The sequence below is a fragment of the Pelodiscus sinensis genome, chromosome 5 (genome assembly GCF_052426305.1).
Source record: "Pelodiscus sinensis isolate ZL-2025 chromosome 5, ASM5242630v1, whole genome shotgun sequence".
NCBI classification, from domain to species: Eukaryota; Metazoa; Chordata; order Testudines; family Trionychidae; genus Pelodiscus; species Pelodiscus sinensis.
This window is the reverse complement of record NC_143056.1, coordinates 2,850,081-2,872,987: the sequence shown is the minus strand read 5'-3', so window position 1 is coordinate 2,872,987 and position 22,907 is coordinate 2,850,081. Positions and strand designations below refer to the sequence as shown.

Here is a 22,907-nt window from a genome sequence, read left to right as displayed (position 1 = left end):
TTCAATGCAGATCTTTCTGGGACACCATCACCTCATGAAAAAAATCACTGCCAGGAACAATCAAAAAGCTAAATGTAAGCAGAAAAGGCACACTAAGATGGCTCTTACCCTGCTGTTCTTCAAAGGCCGCCCATAGCATATGAACCGTTGGCTTCTTAGGGAGGTGTATTGTACAGGCTCTGCTGTAGACATGCCTCACTCCCTCAATACTGTGATTCTCCATGTACTTGGCATACTACATTTGAAAACAGAGTATAGATTGAATAATTTAAAGTTTATTTTTAGTCTTTAAATACATGACAGAACGATAAAATTCTTTTGTTTAAACCCATTCAGCACCTTTATGGAACCACTAGACTAGTTTCTGTAAGGAAGGACGTAGAGAGGCAACGAAGTTGGCATATGCAGCAGTCAAATCTGGTTGCAAGCAGACCATCTCCTAATGCAACAGATACAGTTATATATGAACAACATTCAACAAGAGTACAAAAGGTTAGTCACTAGATTAATGTTTGCAATCCGTAAGAATTGCTGAGTCAATCACTTCCCTTACCTTAATCCAGAAGTCCTCATAGAGGGCACATGAAATAACACATCTTTCAAAAAGGACCACAACTCGCTCATGAGTCCCATTTTCTATCTCAAATTCTAAGTACTCTTTCCAGTTTTTCAACTGGGCTTTCTCCAAAGGCTTTACATGGAAGTAAGGTCGTTTGATCTGCAACAGATGCAGAATATGGGAGTCAAATTCAACAACTTCATCAAAAACACACAGTAAGAAACTGTTTGGATGTCGCAGACCAAACCCTTTGACTTTTCAGAGTATTGACCTTATGCAGGCTATTCGAATACCCAGGTCTGAATGGACGTTTAAAGGGATACTGTAACTGCCTAGTCAAGCTTGGGCCAAAATCAAGGTCTTGTGAAAACAGCTTTTCTAACAGTATTTTTTAAATAAAGAACTCACAAGTGTAATACTGTTAGTACTCAATCCTCTGCCTTGTCTGCAACCCAAACGTGGCAGCACTGAAAAGTTGTGAGAGACTAAGAGGAATATGCTAGAGGTCTACAAAAATCAAGAATGGTGTGGAAAAAGTGACTAAGAAATGTTATTTATACCTTCACATAACACAAGAAGCAGGGGCCACCCAGTGAAATCAAGATGCAGTAGGTTTAAAACAAATAAAAGGAAGTACTTTATACAATGCCCAGTCAATCTGAGAGACTCCTTGCTAGGGGATGTTGTGAAGGCCAAAATACAGCGGAGTTAAAACATAAAAAGAATTAGCTAAGTTCATGGAGGACAGGCCCATCAATAGCTACTAGTCAAGAGCTGGGAGTGGACAAGCGAGGATGAATCCTCACTACACTACACCTGCCATTAGACACAGGACACTAGGCGAGATGGTCCAATGACTGGATCAGTATGGCTATTCTTATGGCTTTTTGTAAAAATCCTGATCAGGATCCTCAGATCAGGCCTAGCCACTTTGCAAAGCATTGCCAATGTATTATGGCCCCAAAGGAAGCAATGGGGCACTGACAATCCTGCAGTGGAATAGAGCCAACCCTCTAAGTTGCTGGCATGACAAGGAAAGGGGGACCCATATCACAATTCTCCTCTGGTTTTTGAGCATTCATAGCTACTACAGGCCACTAAGTCTGTACAGACCTTGTTCTGCTTTAGCACGGAACAGAGAACTCAACGAAATCATGGACTGAAATCTATGCAATGGAAAAAAGCTTTAATGCAACCATGCCTGACCTACACTTTTTGCCCTGGAGTAGCTTTTCCACTGTTTTATTCATAAGCTTTCATTTCAAAGTTATTTTTTACGTGCAATAATACAACTGCTAGTGTAAAATCAACAGAAAACTACTGCTAGACAAAGAGAAGCAAGGGCAAGAACTCCCCATGTCTCCATTGCCTTCAATGAAACATGAACCTCAGAATCCAATTTGAGACAACTCATGCAAACATTAGGCATTGGCACGCTTTTCCTCGTTAAAAACAAAGTTGAAGGCAAGAATCACGTTTCTATTACTTTTGCACAATAAACTTATGAGAATTCAGAAGCTGACACTGCAACAATAAAATTTCCCTTTGCTAAATACATACAATTTCATATGCCTGTTTTGGTTTGACGGACGGCTCGGAGGCAAACACAATGCAGTGAGTGCAGCACAAAGTGGTGTTGCTGCATAGCGTGACATGCAGCACCAGACTTTGCATCTAGTTTTACTCTTTACTTTGTATCTTGTTGACAACTTCATTTAAGATAACGTAAGAAACCTTCCCCCCCTACAGAGTACAGGTGGGACCTCGCTGGTCCGGCACTCTCAGGATCTGAGAAGTCCCGAACCACAGTTTGCCAGACCTAGGGAGGTCAACGCTCCCCTCCTGGCTGTTGGACCTACTCGGTACTGCAGGCTCCCTGCCACGGCTATGCTCATGCCCAGGGTCGGGGCTACACTCCTCAGGGTGCTGACCCCAGCTGGGGCTGCGCTCTTGGACAGGGTTACACTCCTCAATATGCTGAGCCGGAGCTGTGCTTCCAGCCCCCGCTGGTCAGGGATATGCTCTCAGAAGCCGGCCCCACTGCCTCCAGCTGGGCAGGGCTATGCCACAGATTACTGGAATTGAGAGGTTCAACCTGTAGTTTTACATCTGCAACATACCACATTTATGACAGTACCTACTTACACACGGTACAAACGATGCTATATGTGAAGTTTACACAGTTCAAACCATTTGTCTGCCCAAAGCTTTACAGTAATTTAGTCATAGAGAGGTAGCCAGGTTAGTTTTTCCTTTTGTTTTAGCAAGATCAGACTATGTAGCACTTTAAAGACTAACAAGATGGTTTAATAGGTGATAAGCAGAAGTGGGTCTGGCCCACAAAAGCTCATCACCTATTAAACCATCTTGTTAGTCTTTAAAGTGCTGCATAGTTTTTCCTTTTGGTTTAGTAATTTAGTCAGTTCTGGTTCCCAGTTTCATGTTCATGCCTTTAAACCAGGGATGTTAAATTTAGATTAATCAGCTAATTGAATAGTTGGTGCAATTTGCATCGACTATTTGATTAGTCAATAGGGCGCCTCTGCCTTTGAAGTGTAGCAACAGCCCCAGCACTGTTGATACATTTCAAAGGCGAAAGCGCTGTGGGGAGCACAGGGCCAGAGGAGGACTCAAGCAATCACCTGCTGGCTCCAGGCTCCATGCAGCGCTGCCTCTTTGAAACTCTGCATGCAGCCTGGGTGGTGTTTCAAAGCAGCAGACCCTGGTCTCCACACGGTCCTGCTGCTTTGAAACACCACTTCTCCCCCCCCCGCCCACCCAATGCCTATTTCTGATAGGGGCAGCAAGGCAGGGGGGACGGGAAGAGTGACTAGTCAACTAGCGTGTCTACTATCCGATAAGCATGTACTTATCAGATAGTCGACTAGTTGTTCACATCCCTACTTTAGACCACCCTGCCTTTCACACAAAAAAGGCTAACACGAGAAAACTTACTCCTTCTTCAAAGGTCCACCTCTTGCTGACTTCATGTTCATTGTGATTAAACATTTCTTGACGCATCTCTTGGATCCTATGTCTCATGTTTTCTATTTCAGTGATTAGCTAAAGATACACAACAGAAGTGATTAATACTGGTCTGTAAAACCATAGAACCACAATGCTAGAAGGGACCTCGAGAGGTCATCTATTCCAGTCCTCTGCCCTCATAGCAGAGCTAAGTATTATCTAGACCATCCCTGACAGGTATCTAACCAGCTCTTTAAAATCTCAAATTAAGGAAAGTGCACAACATCTCTAGGCAATTTATTCCACTGCTTAAATTCCCTAACTTTCAGGGTGATTAAGTCCATTGCTTCTTGTTCTTAACCTCTGAGGATAGGACAAGTTCTCTCCCTCCACCTAATAACCTTTTAACATACTTGAAAACTTACATCCCCTCTCCCGGTCTGCTCTTTTCCAGACTAAAGTTCAATTTTTCCAAACTTCCCTCAGAGGTCATGTTTTCTAGACCTTTAATCATTTTTGATGCTCTTCTCTATACTTTCTCCAGTTTCCTCACATCTTTCCTGGAACTGTGGTGCCCAGAACTGGATACAATACTCCAGCTGAAGCCTAATCAGGGTGGAGTAGAGTGAAAGAATTACTTGTCTCTTTCTTACAACTGCATCGAACTATAGACTTGATATGCATAAATGAAAATATGAAAGCTGCACAGCTACTTCAGGTATTGTCCTGAACAAGTGGAATAAAAGTGCACATTGTCTTAGTTCTCACGGTGATGGACCACCTCTTAATTTTTGGAAGTGGTATGAATCTGAGATGGGTCATATCCAAACAGGATTTCATCTTTAGATTAGTACAGTTCCAAATGAGTACTTTTTTCTAGTTGGTACCACGCTTTTGCATTTCCTTAAACGAGCACAGATCTGCATGGGACATTACTAAATAAATACAAACTCACAAAACACGACTTTTACCCTTGCAAATGTATTTGAAGGACTCAAGGTTCAGTGCTAACATTTTGCAGGTAACTGCTTTTCTTTCAAACCTGTGTAATGTAAGGGAGATCTCTTCTCATCTACACAGCAAATCACAAACTACTAACTGCTACTCTTTGGCTAAAATATAGGAGATGACACTCACACCATCAGCCAAAAACATAGTACATACCTGCACATTAAAAAACCCCTTCTCTTAGCCACAGCAGATTCAACAAACATGCAAACGTGTTCCTCCACCTTGCCTGCATATTTACCTTTGCAGGGTCAGTGATGTCTTCAATTCCAGAAGGAAGGTCATCTCCAGGTGGACCATCATCCCCAGCATGGCCACTGACAGAAGCCAATTCCCGGCGCAGACGAATAAATTGCTCAGGAGATAAGAGATCTCGAGGCAAATTATTTTGTATGTGTTCTTTAAACCTGCAAAGAAACAGCATTCTTTTACCCAATACTGTTTTTTTTACACAATTTTTACGTGCTAAATTTTTAAAAATAACCTAGAACTCTGCTGGAGATATGACTTATCTTTGTATTATATACATTGTCAGGTGTACAAAGTAGTTTCCTGTTTCAAAAGGATTCAAGTCCTATGCAGGGCAAGCATTAAAGAAAGGATTCTAATCGTGAATACATTTGCAAACTGCAGTGGGAAAAGGCAGTGAATAGGATAGCATGGGATAACGTTAATTCTCAGGGAATGACCAGTTTGCTGGGAATTCCTAACAAAAATGTTTTTTAAAAGATTGCTGCACCTCTTAAGTTGGGTTTCTGGTTTTTAAATGTTTATCCTATCCAAATTAATAGATATTTACACTATTTAAAAATGAATAAAATATTTTTCTTCAATTGGTTTATAGTAAAAAAACCCCGCAGTTCAGCCAAGTATTGCTGCAGGATACAGAATTAGAAGTGGAATAACCTAACTTTTCAATCAGAGGCAGCCATTCCTTGGTTAATCCTGTGCGTGTCCCCCGCCAACAATACCCAGACCTTCCTTTTCACCAAAAAGGAAGTCATAAGTGAATTTTGACATTTTTGGCATTTCTCTAGGTGGCAGTTCCTAAACCTGGTGTCAGTGCTCCAAAGAATGACAGTAACTCTCAACTAACTGGTTCACAGCGCCAGGCACTACTGATTTAAATGAACTGTCCTTTGATACATTCATTGTGTGAAACATTTTCCATCAGTGGGAGGTCTTGTTGCTTCTTGTCACTTTGATGGCTCCCTAAAGAGAAGTCTCTGTATATCAATGAAGGTGCAAACATATTCAGTCTCCAATTTTCTATTAGCCTTATTTTCATTTGTGAAGAAATGCCAGCATGTGAAACAATATACTCAGTGTCAACATAACTAAAATGTAGATTCTAAAATACAGATGCTAGAGTAAGACAACTACACAAATATATTTGTTTATAATTAAGACAATTACCCAAGAGCTTTGTTTTTTTATACGTATGCCTATTTAGCACAATTAATAGTATGAAGTTAAGTTATCCTTACCTCTGGAAGTGATGGCTATAGAGTTGCGTTGGAATCCCCAGGATACGATCATATATAGCTGTAACTTCTCGTAGGTTGCCCTGTTCATTTTCCCAATTTAGATACATTTCCCATAGTTTGTCAGAGCGGAAGTCTGTCCCTGCAGCCAACACTGCATGTTCATAGGCTCTGAAAAAGGAAAAAAATGTTTACCAGCCATTTCTGAATGTAGTACTTCAACTATTCAAGTAGTAAGAAGGATTTGATGGATTTTTTTGGTAAGAGCCTTTGAATATTCTATGTAGCTTTTACCTCAATATTTTGGGGATTCAAATGATCTGTGTTCCCAAATATATTCTGTAGACATAGGATAAATACAAGATCTTTTAAATAAGCAGCTCTACAGTGATTTGTCTTAATATTTTCACAATAAAAGAAATAAGAACAGAAAAATGACCCATAAACAAGAAATCAAACCATTAAAACCCATGAAGAGTTTCTCCCTAAGAGCTTATTCCCAAGGCTCTCAGGAGGAGTGAATACAAGACAAAAACGTAGAGACATCGATGCAGCTAGATGCTACATAACTTCGCTCTCATGGCTAAAGATTTTACTCTTTCATGTAGCTATGTATCATTTACAGCTTCATCTATGTTTCTCTTAGGTCTTTAAAAAAAAAAAAAAAAAAACTTACCCTCTAACGGTATTATTAGTTTCAGAGTCATCAGGATCCAGTGTCTCTTTTAAGAAGTTTATATAATGTATCCAAAGATCAACACTAAGAGGTATTGCCTGCAGCCCTCTCCGATACACCTATGAAGAGAACAATATAAACTATACTTCAAATATTTAATCGTGTCCCAAGAGAGAGGCATCACTGTGTTATCCGGTGAACCTTAGAAATACTAAGTACTGGAATTTTGTTTAAATAATCTACCATTACCATTTGGGTGGAGGTTGGATAGAACATGGCAATGTTCTGATCTCCACGTGCGGAGTCTTGATCTTCAAAGCGCAGCGGTCCCTGCATTCTGACCCGGTTGTGTGGGCAGGCTTTGGGGTACAGACCATAGGGCACAGACCCATTAGAGCATCATTGACAGCGTCTGACCAAAAATGCAATAAGACGTAGCAATTGTGACCAGCAAAACAACTATATTGTTTTGAAAATGAGAAATAAATGTAAGTGACAGAAAAGCCCTGCCCTACTTGTTAAGCTGCAGTGTAATACAGAGGCTTGCACTGCAAAGCTTGACAAACTGTTGAGGTTTAACGCACCTGCCAACAAAGAGAGAAAATATTAGCTACAAATGCCACAAAAAAGTGACAAGTGCAAACAAAATCCCTATAAATCTGACCATTTTGGTAGGTACTGGCAGCCAAAATGACTTGCAGTGGTTTAGTCATCATTTGGCTTACAGGACCCAATGGCTAGAGCCAGCTACCTACGTACCTCATCCGACTGTTTAACGTTGCCATGTCGCTTTTCAAGGTCTGCATACTTTTTCCAATAGCCATAGCAATATGGATAATGCGTGAAAAATGTGTCAAATGCTTTCCTGGCGGCCAGCAAGTGGTTCTATAAGAAACGTAACAAAATTAGCTTACAATTTTTAAGAAAAAAATGTATGCTCTTCATTAGTTACTTGAAACTTACACAGAAAGCACCATTGCAATTCAAACATAGAAAGCGATGTTGGAACATCAGTGTTTTTCGGTAGTTTTATGAATGAAGGTGCAAACATATTCAGTCTCCAATTTTCTATTAGCCTTATTTTTATTTATGTGAAGAAATGCCAGCACATGAAACAATATACTCAGTGTCTGAATATCCAAGAGCACAAATAATTACAACACTAAGGCCTAAGCTAAATTAAGTTGCAAGCAGGCACAGCAGAAGTGTTCCCAAGCTATTCTGCTAGCATCAGTCAGAACCTTCTTCCTTCCACTTCAGCCACTGCACTTGATTGTTTAGACCAGGGTTTCCCAACCTATGGGTTGGGACCCAAATATGGGTCGCCATTACATTTCAAAGGGGTCACCAAGTGTCTCCCCAGGTGGCTCTGCCTCCTCTCCTCCCCCTGTTTTTGAACTGCCCTGGGTCACCAAGACTTCCTGAATTGTCAAAATGGGTCCCCATCTGGGAAAGGTTGGGAACCGCTGGTTTAGACATTCCGACACACAACCGTCAGTAGTGCTCCAGATTTTCAGTGATTCTAGAGCTCATGTCATTCATGTAAATGCACGGGAAACACAAAGTAAGTTTTGCACAAAACTAAGCCAGCACTTGAACTTTTAACAACAGACTGAGAAAAAGCCATTATCTGCTGGCATCTGATATCTATCTGCATTACAAGTGGTGTCCGTATTTACTCTTAAGTGTGACTCTCCTATTTTAGTGCTAGGTGCTGGACAAGTAGCCTTCATGGATGTGAATGTGAACCCATGTACACAATTAACCGATGAGCCTGTGCTCATCAGTTAATCTTAATGATTACACACAATGCCCCTCCCCCACCCTCCTGTATCAGAAGGCAGGGGGAGGGGACGGGAAGCCACACATAGCAGCTCCCACAGAGCCACCTGCCCTCCTCTCCCCCCCTCCCCCAATTCTGATACAGAGTCAGCAGCGCAGAGGGAGGGTAGGGTAGGCAGGAGCTGATGATCGTGGAGACCCAGCTTAAAAGCCGGATCCTGCTTGTTCCCCCACTCCTTCATGTATGCCTGTAACTGCTGTAAATTTCAGAGGTCACACATTTACAAAAATAAACACATTTTAACATCCCTAGCATTTGCTAGCTAGACTGTAATGCAAGTAAAATGTGTGTCTGTAGACAAATGGAGTGGTTTTAAAAGGATTTTACAAGAAAACAAAACTACTTAATCTAATTAGAAAATTTCAGTGCTCTCAAGACTTATCCTCATTTTTGCTCTCTACTAGTCAATGACATGGCACATCACAGCTGGCCACCAAAATTGACCAGAGCTAGGGTCCCCATGCTTTGATTTTCCATACTCTCTGACTGCAGATGTCAGGCTAGGATTGCTCAATAATTGCCCTGTTCATTCCTTCTGAAACATCAGTCCTTCGGTTCATTCCTTCTGAAACATCAGTACTGCGGTAGATGGACCACTGGTCCCACCCAATATGGCCATTCTTATGTCCTTTTGTATGGGGCTAGAATTCTTTATGTATAAAGCACAGACATACATGCATCCTTGAGGAAAAAAAACATGGCTCAGCAGCACACTGAAATCCAGAATCACTGTCTTGAAATAATACCTGCTACAGATTAAGATACAACTTTAAATACAAGACTGGACTCAACCATGCCTTAATTCATCCCGCTATGCATTTGTGGGGAAAACGATACACTAACCTCCTGCTCTGCATACTGCAGTAGATACACCCAGCCTGTGAAATCCTGGGGATTCAACTCCACTACTTTCCAGAACTTCTCATATTCAGGGGGGAAATGAGCTTCAACATCAGTTGTGTGTAAACTTTGAATATCTGGTATTTCACTCTCTTGAATAGTCTCTTCATTTACACCAGGAGAGCTATCAGGAGACTGTTCCATCTCCGTGACGCTCATAATCTCCGTGCTAAAGTCCATAAGCTGCTCTCCTGCTGCGTCAGTGCTGTCGACTTTGTTATCATTGCTTTGGTTAGATTCATCCTCTGTATGATCCGAGTTCTGCATAGTTGCTGTCAGTATTGTTCTGTTGAATGATATCCTATGAAAATAGATTAAAGATTATCATCTTCCAGATGCCAGTACAATTTAAGTGTCAATTTTTAAATTATCCTAATTGGTGTAGAAAAACACTTCCATTTAATTCAACTGAATTGCAAGAAGAAGGTAATTTTAAAAGATTTATAATCATTTCCATTTGATTGTAAAAATGTGTCCTCTTTTAAAAATAAAACATTAATAACCAATAAAATACCATGTTCCCTCTGATGAATGGAAAAGCATTGTTCAGCATCTGACTGCAAGTAAAAGTGCAGGCAACTTTGTTCTCAGGTACATCCAGGTTTTTTTTGTTTTGAATTAATACTGCTGATCGAGAATGAAATCTTCTTCACTTAGTGACCGGTTAACCAATAAGCAACTGTCTATTGGTTAACGGTCCTGGTTAACTGCAACACCTCCCCTCATGTGCTGTGCATTAGTCCCAGCCCACCTGTCCAAGTTTTAAATGAAGAGCACGCAGGAGAGCCACTTGCCACCCTGCATTGCCTGACACAATTGTTAGTAGAACAGTATTTTTCATTTGGAAAACTTGTTTCTCTCGCCTGTAAAAGACTGCTCCTACCCCGACCTTGTGTATGTTGTCTGTATTTGTTAGCACATCAGTAAACTTTAAAAGGATGAAATTCTCTCTTAAGGAACTACCCTATGGTCTTGTAGTACAGACAGCTAACAGCATGGAGCGGACAGCTTTTTTTCCCAAAATACTCTATTTTCAGTTGAGGTCACAGTAACAACACCCAAGTGGTTCTAGAGGTCAACCCCTTTCTGCCCGTTATTGACCATGCTGGATAACAGCAAGCTGGCTGAATGAATTGATGACTAGGCTTATGCATCCTGCCTGCAAAGGCATAGCTAGACTGCACTGTTGGGTAAGAAAAAGCACTGGGTTAATTTCAACTCTCAGTCTTCCTTAAATTTCTATGCCAAACTTCACCCCTAAAGGGAGAGTAAGATCCCCAAAGAAGGCTGCAATGAAAGGCACTTGACACAAGCAGGAAGTTGCTTCTTTACAAGACAGAAGTGAAGGAGATCCCTCATAGAGACACCAAGTGTATCATATCAGCAAATGCTTCTACAGAAAAAAGGAGGAACTATTTAGTAGCCAAATTTGAAGAAAATTGATGAATACGCTGAAATAAGGGCCAGAGCATTAGATCCTGTCTGAGAAATATGGTAATACAGTAGAGTCTCGATTATTCGACCTAAACAGGACTGGAGGATGGTCATATAGCAGAAAAGTTGGATAATACGGAAAAAAACTTTAATACAGTAATTAATTTTATAAATTTGCCCTTTGTAATACCTTGCGGGGTCCAGTTCTAAACCTCCTGAATCTGCTACCTTGACCAGCCCTTGTATTTCTCCCCAAACGAGAGTAAGATCCGGGGCTCTGCCTTGTGGAGGGAGCGCAGCTTTCATCCTGTGCCGCCACTCAATCCAGGGCGATGATTTTCCAGAGTGTGTGGATTGCCTGAGCCCTATGGCAGGGCAAGAAGCTCTCTGCTTTCCCCAGAAACAGGAAAAACAGGAAAAACGCAACTTTGCTGATGCAGAATTCTTCAGCCACAAGAGCATGCTGCAGACATGCCAACCAGAGTTCCCGCCCAGCCCTGGAAAAGGGAAATGGGACAGAGAAAGCAAGGCCATTGCGGTGAAGCGTCTCTAGACCCCTTGCTGTGACGCGAAGGGCGGCAGGTCGGATAACAAAGAATGCCGGATAAACAAAGGGTGGATAGTCGAGACTTCACTGTATATCGTATTTGAGAACTGATGTATAATAATGTAATTCAAGACTATTGCTCATACACAAGGTGGCAGCTATGTGCAAGGCATGGTTAAAAATACAAAGTTTGGAAAATTCTTAACCTGTGCAAACCCAGGATTTTAATACCATTGGAGCTGCACATGTCAGATCAAATGGGGATTTATTTTGTTTCAGAAAAAGAAATTGCACAAAATATTACAGCTTTGTTGTTTTGCAACAACCTGGCAATAATGCATGTAGATTCCCTAAGACAGAATTATATGGCTTTACACTGCTAGAAGGCCATATCCCACATACCTACCGACCCCAGGAGGAAGTTCCTCTCCTGAAAACTTAAGGAACTTTAATATAATTAGGGGTCTTCCACGAAACATGTATTAGGGATGTTAAAATGTGTTTAATCAAGTAAACGTGTAACTGCTGAAAGTTTCAGTGCTCATACACCGGGGGTGGGGGAACACCTTCCCGGGAGCCAATGTGCACAAAGCCAGCTCCCCGTGCATACCGGGAGCCTGCATGTAACCATGAAGCTTAATCCATGGACCCAGAGGCAGCAAAGGGGGTGGGAAAACGGGAGCCAGTTCTCATGGAGAGCCAGCTAAAGCCACCTCCAGTCCTACCTCCCAGCGTGTAAACACGTATCTGCTGAAAATTTCAGCAGATACACGTTTACACAAATTAACACATCCCTAATATTTTTAAGGTGCAAAAATCATAGAATCATAGAATCATAGGACTGGAAGGGACCTCGAGAGGTCATCGAGTCCAGCCCCCTGCCCTCAAGGCAGGATCAAGCTCCGTCTACACCATCCCTGACAGATGTCTATCTAACCTGTTCTTAAATATCTCCAGAGAGGGAGATTCCACCACCTCCCTTGGCAATTTATTCCAATATTTGACCACCCTGACAGTTAGGAATTTTTTCCTAATGTCCAATCTAAACCTCCCCTGCTGCACTTTAAGCCCATTACTCCTTGTCCTGTCCTCAGAAACCAAGAGGAATAAATTTTCTCCTTCCTCCTTGTGACACCCTTTTAGATATTTGAAAGCCGCTATCATGTCCCCCCTTAATCTTCTTTTTTCCAAACTAAACAAGCCCAGTTCATGAAGCCTGGCTTCATAGGTCATGTTCTCTAAACCTTTAATCATTCTTGTCGCTCTTCTCTGTACCCTTTCCAATTTCTCCACATCTTTCTTGAAATGTGGCGCCCAGAACTGGACACAGTACTCCAGCTGAGGCCTAACTAGTGCAGAGTAGAGCGGCAGAATGACTTCACGAGTTTTGCTTACAACACACCTGTTAATACAACCTAGAATCATATTTGCTTTTTTTGCAACAACATCACACTGTTGACTCATATTCAACTTGTGGTCCACTATGACCCCTAGATCCCTTTCTGCCATGCTCCTTCCTAGACAGTCGCTTCCCATCTTGTATGTATGGAACTGATTGTTCCTTCCTAAGTGGAGCACTTTGCATTTCTCTCTATTAAACCTCATCCTGTTTACCTCCGACCATTTCTCTAACTTGCTAAGGTCATTCTGAATTATGTCCCTATCCTCCAAAGAAGTCGCAACCCCACCCAGTTTGGTATCATCTGCAAACTTAATAAGCGTACTCTCTATCCCAATATCTACATCATTGATGAAGATATTGAACAGTATGGGTCCCAAAACAGACCCTTGAGGAACTCCACTTGTTATCCCTTTCCAGCAGGATTTAGAACCGTTAACAACCACTCTCTGACTACGGTTATCCAGCCAATTATGCACCCACCTTATCGTGGCCCTAAGTTATATTTGCCTAGTTTATCAATAAGAATATCATGCGAGACCGTATCAAATGCCTTACTAAAGTCTAGGTATATGACATCCACCGCTTCTCCCTTATCCACAAGGCTCGTTATCTTATCAAAGAAAGCTATCAGATTAGTTTGGCATGACTTGTTCTTCACAAACCCATGCTGGCTATTCCCTATCACTTTATTACCTTCCAAGTGTTTGCATATGATTTCCTTAATTACCTGCTCCATTATCTTCCCTGGGACAGACGTTAAACTGACCGGTCTATAGTTTCCTGGGTTGTTCTTATTCCCCTTTTTATAGATGGGCACAATATTTGCCCTTTTCCAGTCTTCTGGAATCTCCCCTGTCTGCCATGATTTTTCAAAGATCATAGCTAAAGGCTCAGATACCTCCTCTATCAGCTCCTTGAGTATCCTGGGATGCATTTCATCAGGACCTGGTGACTTGCTGACATCTAACTTTCCTAAGTGATTTTTAACTTGTTCTTTGTGTATCCTATCTTCTAAACTTACCCTCTCTCTGCTTGTATTCACTACGTTAGGCACACCTCCAGACTTCTCGGTGAAGACCGAAACAAAGAAGTCATTGAGCATCTCCGCCATTTCCAAGTTTCCTGTTACTGCTTCTCCCTCCTCACTAAGCAGTGGGCCTACCCTGTCCTTGGTCTTCCTCTTGCTTTTAATGTATTTATAAAAGGTCTTCTTGTTTCCCTTTATGCCTGTAGCTAATTTGATCTCATTTTGTGCCTTTGCCTTTCTAATCTTGCCCCTGCATTCCCGTGTTGCTTGCCTATATTCATCCTTTGTTATTTGTCCTAATTTCCATTTTTTATGAGACTCCTTTTTTATTTTGAGATCGTGCAAGATCTCCTTGTTAAGCCAAGCTGGTCTTTTGCCATATTTTCTATCTTTCCTACACAGCGGAAATGAGAACAGACAAGTGCTAAGGCAGAGCAGTGGTGCAGAATCAGGGTAGGAACTCAAATTTTGGCAGTGGGAGATCATCTCTCCTATGAAGCTCACGGAGAAGGAGAAGTCAATAAATTGGGGTAGGCAAGATCCGGCCCACCAATCCTTTTAATCTGGCCCACCCCTGCATAGGGATCTAATAGTAAAGTCAATTAGTAAATTAACCGATAAGCAAAAAAAGCAAAAGTTAATGCTATAGACTACATGCATTCCCCGCCCCCCACTCGCCAGTAAATTTAGTAGCAGGCTGGCCAGCAGTCTGGCTCAGTCCTGGCTTGTGCTAGATCCAGGACCTACCCCAACTGCTGCTCTGTATTTAAATTATATTAGAAGCCAGGCAGGTGAGGGGGAAATCTCGTTCCCCTGGGGTACAGAGCCCCCAGAAGGGTCCGAGGCTGGAAGTCAAATCAGTGAGGCAGGAGAGAAATCTAGAAGGGAAAACTTTATTATGCATGCATGCAGGCTGGCAGCAGAGCAGTAGCAGTCAGCCCTGAGTTACAGGGTTTTTGATCCTTTATACAGAATGCTTAGACAGTTCAGTTGTTGATTGTTTTCCTTAACATATCAAAGTCTCAGCAGAAGTACTCAGACTTCTGTTCACACCAGGAGTGCTAGAAGTTTTACACAACAAAGGCACATGAGAATGTGGAGTGAGTAGTCTTACAAGGCAAACAGTGACAAAGATAAGAGTTTACATGGCAAGTTGTGACAGACTAGGAGTATCCATGAACTTGAGATAGGCATTGTAAGGGTCTTGATTAGAGTTAATTTGATTTCTCTCTGTTACAGGGAGAGAGGCCTGGAAAACTTTTAACCCTTACAGCAGTTTTCTTTTAGAGAGGTTTGATTTCTGCACAGTCCCCCCTTTAGACACAATTGGAGTTATTGGATTTTTCTCCCACACAGGCATGCAGCCCAGCTTGTGCCAGGTCCAGGAGCTCAGACTGCCCCCCAGGACAGGGGTTGCTGCTGCCAACCCGCAGTGCTGCCTCTGTATCAGAGGGCGGAACACAAGGCAGGCGGTCCGCAAGGGGAGTTGTTTTTTAAACTAGCTCCCTTTACGGACCTGCTCCCACATGGCACCTCACACTGCTGCCTCGGATACAGATACTGATACTCCCCTCAGCAGTGGGGCCGGAGTGCACTGGCTGCCAGCACCACCCCCGGGACTATAGACTAGTTGAGTAACCAATAAGAATTCACAAGATTAACCGACTATTCAATTAACGATATTTAACATCCCTACCCCTGCAGCATGGAGTAGCACTGCTCAAGGTGGCTGGCTGCTCCCTGGAAACTGACCAATGGGAGCCAAGAGATCTTGCTGGAGGCAGGGTAGTGTAGCACAATTTCTCAGCCCCCACTGGCTGCTTTCCAGCCCGTAGGAGCAGAGAGATTTTGCTGGGAGCAGGAGAGCGCAAGTCTCCCGTACAGCTCAGAGAGCCCCATGGAATAGCCAGACGAACCGTCTGGGGCTGCTGACAGGCAGGAAAGCTGCCTGAGAGTGCTGCCAGCTGGGAGTTGCTTAGGTACCTCCCAGCCAGAGCCTGCTTCTGGCACTCCCCCTCCCATTTCAACTCCCCCACAGACCCTGCACCTCCTATATCCCTCCGCTCCTACCAGAATCCTCTCCTGCACCCATACGTCTTCTGGACCCTGTATCCCATCTCTGCCCCAGGTCGTAACTCCCTCCTTCACCCTAACTCCCCCTCAGACCCCACATCCTCTATTGTACTCAGGTCTCCTATCCCAAGCTCCTTTCTGCACCCAACCTCTGTCCCAGACCCCGCTCTCTCTCCATAGAAAAGTGCAGCCCTTGACCACTGAGCAAAAGCTTGAGTGGCCCCGATAAAAAATTATTACCCACCCCTGCAATAAATGAGGCATAGGGATTCTCCTCTTGCTTCTGGCGATGAGATTCACTATTTGAGTTGGTATGTGGCTGCATCACCAAAACAGCTCAAACAACTCATCAAAATGTGGCTTTAAGTAATTAATATTGCCAGTTTAGACTAAAACTTACTCTTTGGAATTAAAAAACAGGACTACGTAGCACTTTAAAGACTAACAAGATGGTTTATTAGGTGATGAGCTTTCGTGGGCCAGACCCACTTCCTTAGATCAAATAGTGGAAGAAAATTGTCACAACCATATATACCAAAGGATACAATTAAAAAAAATGAACACACATGAAAAGGACAAATCAAATTTCAGAACAGAAGGGGGCTGGGGGGGGGGGGAAGGTAAATTAAATAATTTTGTAAGTTTTAAAACTGATCTCATTCATGTATTTTTAAAGAACCTCCACTGCATCTAACATTGCCTTACAAGAATACAAACACGATATTGGAATAAATTATTTCTTTTCACACAGTAACATTTTCCCTCCGTTTTAAAGAGAAAAATTGTATACCTATATTATCAAAAATGTCAGAAGTACAACAAATCAAGTAGAAGTGAAAAATTATTGCACATTCTGCTCTAGAATAGACTAAAGCACATTCTAGATCCTACATAATTCCATCTAATAAAAGTTTCTCTGGGCTTACTTCTTAATTCCACCCTCAAACCCACAGAAAATTATTTACCCTATGGAGAATATTCACAATAGTTCTTGAGGTCTCTTGAAGATTCAGTACCGTGTACTTTCAAGGGGAAGATGAATGTTTGAAGGCTCCTTTCTCCAACAAATAATGAAGTAACACCGAGCTGTCAGGGCAGTACACGTGGTGTTGAATCATAGAATACTCAAACTAGAAGGGACTTGAGAAATCAACAAGTCCAGTCCCCTACCCTCACGGTAGGACCAAGCACCATCTAGATCATCCCTGACAGGTGTCTATCCAACCTGCTCTTAAATATCTCTAGTGATGGAGATTCCACAGCCTCCCTTGGCAATTTATTCCAGGGTTTAATTACCCTGGCATTTAGGAAGTTTTTCCTAGCGTCCAACCTAAAGGAGTGCTAAAGCAGCACTCAAAGATGATAAAGTCACTGCGGAGAAGCTAAATGAATTCTTTGCCTCAGTCTTCACAGCTGAGGATATTGGGGAGATTCCCAAACCTGAGCCATTCTTTTTAGGTGACAAATCTGAGGCATCATTAGAGGAGGTTTTGGAACAAATTGATAGTTAACAGTAACAAGCCACCGGGACCAGATAGCATTCACCCAAGAGTTCTGAAACAACTCAAATGGGAAATTGCGGAACTATTAACTGTGGTTTGTAACCTAGCCTTTAAATCATCTTCTGTACCTAATGACTGGAAGATCGCTAACGCGATGCCAATATTTAAAAAGGGCTCTAGAAGTGATCCCGACAATTACAGACCAGTAAGTCTAATGTCAGTACCAGGCAAATTAGTTCATAGACTCATAGACTTTAAGGTCAGAAGGGACCATTATGATCATCTAGTCTGACCCCCTGCACAGTGCAGGCCACAGAATCTCAACCACCCCTCTTAGAATAATCCTCTCACCTATATCAAAGATATTGAAGCATTCAAATACTTTGAAGGACCCAACATGCAGAGAGTCCTTCAGCTGTGATCTGTGCCCAATGCTACAGAGGAAGGCGAAAAACCTCCAGGGCCTCTGCCAATCTACCCTGGAGGAAAATTCCTTCCCGACCCCAAATATGGTGATCAGCTAAACCCTGAGCATGTGGGCAAGACTCACCAGCCAGACACCCAGAAAGTTCCCTATAGCAACTCCTATCATCCCTCCATTGACCTATTTCCAACTGATAATGAATGGTCAATTAGTTACCAAGATCCTGTTATTTCATCCAACCATCCCCTTATCATAGAATCATAGAACTGGAAGAGACCCCAGAAGGTCGTCAAGTCCAGCCCCCCGCTCTAGTTAAAACTGTCAGACACAGAGACGAAAATAATTTGTTGAGGGAAAGTCAACATGGTTTCTGTAAAGGGAAATCCTGCCTTCCTAATCTGCCAGAGTTCTTTGAGGGGGTCAACAAACACGAGAACAAGGGGGGGATCTGGTGGGTATAGTATACTTAGATTTCCGGAAAGCCTTTGATAAGGTCCCTCACCAAAGGCTCTTAAGTAAAGAATACAGGACTATGTAGAACTTTAAAGACGAACAAGATGGTTTATTAGCTTTCGTGGGCCAGACCCACTTCCTCAGATCAAATAGTGGAAGAAAATAGTCACAACCATATATACCAAAGGATACAATTTAAAAAAATGAACACACATGAAAAGGACAAATCACATTTCAGAACAGAAGGGAAATAGAAGGGGGGGGGGATGTGTTCATTTTTTTAAATTGTATCCTTTGGTATATATGGTTGTGACTATTTTCTCTCCTGAAGAAAGAGATCTTGCAGTCACTGTGGATAATTCTCTGAAAGCACTCAGTGTGCAGCAGCAGTGAAAAAAGCAAACAATGTTAGGAATAATTAAAAAAGGAATAGAGAATAAGACAAATATCTTATTGCCTCTATATAAAACCATGGTACGCCCACATCTTGAATACCGCATACAGATGTGGTCACCTCATCTCAAAAAAGATATAGTGGCATTGGAAAAAGTTCAGAAAAGGGCAACAAAATGATTGGGGGGGGGGGTTGGAACAGGTCCCAAAGAGGAATTAAAAATACTTGAATATTTCATCTTAGAAAAGAGGAGACTAAGGGGGAATATGATAATGGTCTTAAAAATCATGAGTGGTGTGAAAAAAAGTGAATAAGGAAAAGTTCTTTACTTATTCCCACAATATAAGAACTAGGAGTCACCAAATGAAATGAAGAGGCAGCAGGTTTAAAACAAACAAAAGGAAGTTTTTCTTCACTCAGCGTAGAGTCAACCTGTGGAACTCCTTGCCAGAGGATGTGATGAAGACTAGAACACTAACAGGGTTCAAACAAGAGCTAGATAGATTCATGGGGGTTAGGTCCATCAATGGCTGTCAGCCAGGATGGGTAGGAATGGTGTCCCTGGCCTCTGTTTGCCTGGAGGTGGGCGACGGGAGGGATCATGTGAGGACTCCCTGTTGTGTCCCCTCTTTGGGGGCACCCGGCAGTGGCCGCTGTGGGCAGACAGGCCCCTGGGCTGGATGGGCCTTTGGTCTGACCCCGTCTGATGTTCTCAGGTAGAGAAGCGCGAACAGCGAGTGAGCGCTGGCTCTTCCCTGCCCCCCGCTGAGGCGCTGGGGCAGGGGGAGTTGAAAGCTGCCCCCCCCCAGGCCAGTCTGCCAGGTGCGGGGGGGGGCGGGGGAGTTGAAAGCTGCCCCCCCCCAGGCCAGTCTGCCAGGTGCGGGGGGGGGGGGCGGGGGAGATGAAAGCTGCCCCCCCCAGGCCAGTCTGCCAGGTGCGGGGGGGGGGGGCGGGGGAGTTGAAAGCTGCCCCCCCAGGCCAGTCTGCCAGGTGCGGGGGGGGGGCGGGGGAGTTGAAAGCTGCCCCCCCCCCAGGCCAGTCTGCCAGGTGCGGGGGGGGGGGCGGGGGAGTTGAAAGCTGCCCCCCCAGGCCAGTCTGCCAGGTGCGGGGGGGGCGGGGGGAGTTGAAAGCTGCCCCCCCCAGGCCAGTCTGCCAGGTGCGGGGGGGGGCGGGGGAGTTGAAAGCTGCCCCCCCCCAGGCCAGTCTGCCAGGTGCGGGGGGGACGGGGGGAGTTGAAAGCTGCCCCCCCAGGCCAGTCTGCCAGGTGCGGGGGGGGCGGGGGGAGTTGAAAGCTGCCCCCCCCGGCCAGTCTGCCAGGTGCGGGGGGGGGGGCGGGGGAGTTGAAAGCTGCCCCCCCCCCCGGCCAGTCTGCCAGTGCGGGGGGGCGGGGGAGTTGAAAGCTGCCCCCCCCAGGCCAGTCTGCCAGGTGCGGGGGGGGGCAGGGGAGTTGAAAGCTGCCCCCCCCAGGCCAGTCTGCCAGGTGCGGGGGGGGCGGGGGGAGTTGAAAGCTGCCCCCCCCCAGGCCAGTCTGCCAGGTGCGGGGGGGGGGGGGGGCGGGGGAGTTGAAAGCTGCCCCCCCCCGGCCAGTCTGCCAGGTGCGGGGGGGGGCGGGGGAGTTGAAAGCTGCCCCCCCCCCAGGCCAGTCTGCCAGGTGCGGGGGGGGGGGCGGGGGAGTTGAAAGCTGCCCCCCCCCAGGCCAGTCTGCCAGGTGCGGGGGGGGGCGGGGGGAGTTGAAAGCTGCCCCCCCCCGGCCAGTCTGCCAGGTGCGGGGGGGCGGGGGGAGTTGAAAGCTGCCCCCCCCCCCGGCCAGTCTGCCAGGTGCGGGGGGGCGGGGGGAGTTGAAAGCTGCCCCCCCCCCCGGCCAGTCTGCCAGGTGCGGGGGGGCGGGGGGAGTTGAAAGCTGCCCCCCCCCGGCCAGTCTGCCAGGTGCGGGGGGGGGGGGGGGCGGGGGAGTTGAAAGCTGCCCCCCCCCGGCCAGTCTGCCAGGTGCGGGGGGGGCGGGGGAGTTGAAAGCTGCCCCCCCCGGCCAGTCTGCCAGGTGCGGGGGGGGGGGCCGGGGGAGTTGAAAGCTGCCCCCCCCCGGCCAGTCTGCCAGGTGCGGGGGGGGCGGGGGAGTTGAAAGCTGCCCCCCCCCAGGCCAGTCTGCCAGGTGCGGGGGGGGCGGGGGAGTTGAAAGCTGCCCCCCCCCGGCCAGTCTGCCAGGTGCGGGGGGGGGCGGGGGAGTTGAAAGCTGCCCCCCCCAGGCCAGTCTGCCAGGTGCGGAGGGGGGCGGGGGAGTTGAAAGCTGCCCCCCCCAGGCCAGTCTGCCAGGTGCGGGGGGGGGGCGGGGGGAGTTGAAAGCTGCCCCCCCCAGGCCAGTCTGCCAGGTGCGGGGGGGGGGCGGGGGGAGTTGAAAGCTGCCCCCCCCAGGCCAGTCTGCCAGGTGCGGGGGGGGGCGGGGGGAGTTGAAAGCTGCCCCCCCCAGGCCAGTCTGCCAGGTGCGGGGGGGGCGGGGGAGTTGAAAGCTGCCCCCCCCAGGCCAGTCTGCCAGGTGCGGGGGGGGCGGGGGGAGTTGAAAGCTGCCCCCCCCCGGCCAGTCTGCCAGGTGCGGGGGGGGGGGGGCGGGGGAGTTGAAAGCTGCCCCCCCCAGGCCAGTCTGCCAGGTGCGGGGGGGGGCGGGGGAGTTGAAAGCTGCCCCCCCCCAGGCCAGTCTGCCAGGTGCGGGGGGGGGGCGGGGGAGTTGAAAGCTGCCCCCCCCCCAGGCCAGTCTGCCAGGTGCGGGGGGGGGGCGGGGGAGTTGAAAGCTGCCCCCCCCCCAGGCCAGTCTGCCAGGTGCGGGGGGGGGGGGCGGGGGAGTTGAAAGCTGCCCCCCCCCCAGGCCAGTCTGCCAGGTGCGGGGGGGGGGGCGGGGGAGTTGAAAGCTGCCCCCCCCAGGCCAGTCTGCCAGGTGCGGGGGGGGGCGGGGGAGTTGAAAGCTGCCCCCCCCCCAGGCCAGTCTGCCAGGTGCGGGGGGGGGGCGGGGGAGTTGAAAGCTGCCCCCCCCCCAGGCCAGTCTGCCAGGTGCGGGGGGGGGGCGGGGGAGTTGAAAGCTGCCCCCCCCCCAGGCCAGTCTGCCAGGTGCGGGGGGGACGGGGGGAGTTGAAAGCTGCCCCCCCCCAGGCCAGTCTGCCAGGTGCGGGGGGGGGGGCGGGGGAGTTGAAAGCTGCCCCCCCCCCAGGCCAGTCTGCCAGGTGCGGGGGGGGGGGGCGGGGGAGTTGAAAGCTGCCCCCCCCGGCCAGTCTGCCAGGTGCGGGGGGGGGCGGGGGAGTTGAAAGCTGCCCCCCCCAGGCCAGTCTGCCAGGTGCGGGGGGGGGCGGGGGAGTTGAAAGCTGCCCCCCCCCAGGCCAGTCTGCCAGGTGCGGGGGGGGGGGGGCGGGGGAGTTGAAAGCTGCCCCCCCCGGCCAGTCTGCCAGGTGCGGGGGGGGGCGGGGGAGTTGAAAGCTGCCCCCCCCCCCCGGCCAGTCTGCCAGGTGCGGGGGGGGGCGGGGGAGTTGAAAGCTGCCCCCCCCCCGGCTAGCGCCGCGCTCTCACCCCCCCCCCTCTCACCTGGCGCGGGGCTCTAGGCCACAGGCCCGCTGGGCCGCACCGACTCCGCCAGACCCCGCGGGAGCGCGCACGACGCCCCGCGACACTGCGCCTGCGCCGCCGCCCCGCACGCCGACGGGGAAGGGCGGGGAAACCGTTACGCATGCGCCGCCCGTCCCCCACGACGCGTGCGCTAGTCCCCACCCCGGTCTCGCGCTTTGCCGCGCGCATGCGCGACGCCGAGCTACCCGCTGGCCGAAAGGCGCGTCCCGCCTGAGCGTGGCGCGGAGCACGTGCCGCGTGCGGAGGGTTCCCCTCAGGGCGGCTCCTGCCCCGCCTCCCCGGCGGCGCGCCTCTGAGGGAGCAGGGGGCGGGGCTTAGGGGCCTACCCCACCGCCGCCCTGCAGAGAGGCCGCAACCCGCCCCCCCCCCCCCCCCCCGCGCGCATGGGGAAGCCGGCGCGGGCCCGCCAGGCTCAACCCGCCCCCCCCCCCGCGCACACGGGGAATTGCTGGGCTGCAGCAGCTGGATCCCCTGCCTGGCTTAGGGCTGCACTGCCCCTCACACAGCAGGGTCCCAGCCAGGGGCGCAGAACGCAGGGAACTGTCGTGCCTCCCGCCAACATCACCGCTCCGCCATAGAGCTGAGGGGCTGCACCGAGTCGGGGCTGG

General features: G+C 47.6%; 1 protein-coding gene across 6 annotated transcripts in view; it reads right to left on the bottom strand.

Annotated features, from left to right (window-relative positions):
* PRPF39 (pre-mRNA processing factor 39) overlaps positions 1-22,412 on the bottom strand; it is a 38,031-nt gene extending 15,619 nt beyond the window's left edge. Inside the window, exons 1-9 of one of the 6 annotated variants that reach the window (XM_075926127.2) lie at positions 22,258-22,412; positions 9,381-9,738; positions 7,454-7,579; positions 6,695-6,813; positions 6,022-6,189; positions 4,776-4,941; positions 3,515-3,622; positions 554-718; positions 109-235 (exon numbers count right to left, since the gene is read on the bottom strand). In XM_075926127.2, coding sequence (XP_075782242.1) covers positions 109-235; positions 554-718; positions 3,515-3,622; positions 4,776-4,941; positions 6,022-6,189; positions 6,695-6,813; positions 7,454-7,579; positions 9,381-9,704 — 1,303 coding nt within the window. In that variant the 5' untranslated portion in view covers positions 9,705-9,738; positions 22,258-22,412. Of the gene's footprint in view, positions 1-108; positions 236-553; positions 719-3,514; positions 3,623-4,775; positions 4,942-6,021; positions 6,190-6,694; positions 6,814-6,943; positions 7,582-9,380; positions 9,739-22,257 lie in introns of those variants that run through there. The other 5 variants (XM_025183429.3, XM_025183430.3, XM_006120710.3 and 2 more) reach the window with 5 other exon arrangements.
* Between the last annotated feature and the right edge of the window lie 495 nt (positions 22,413-22,907).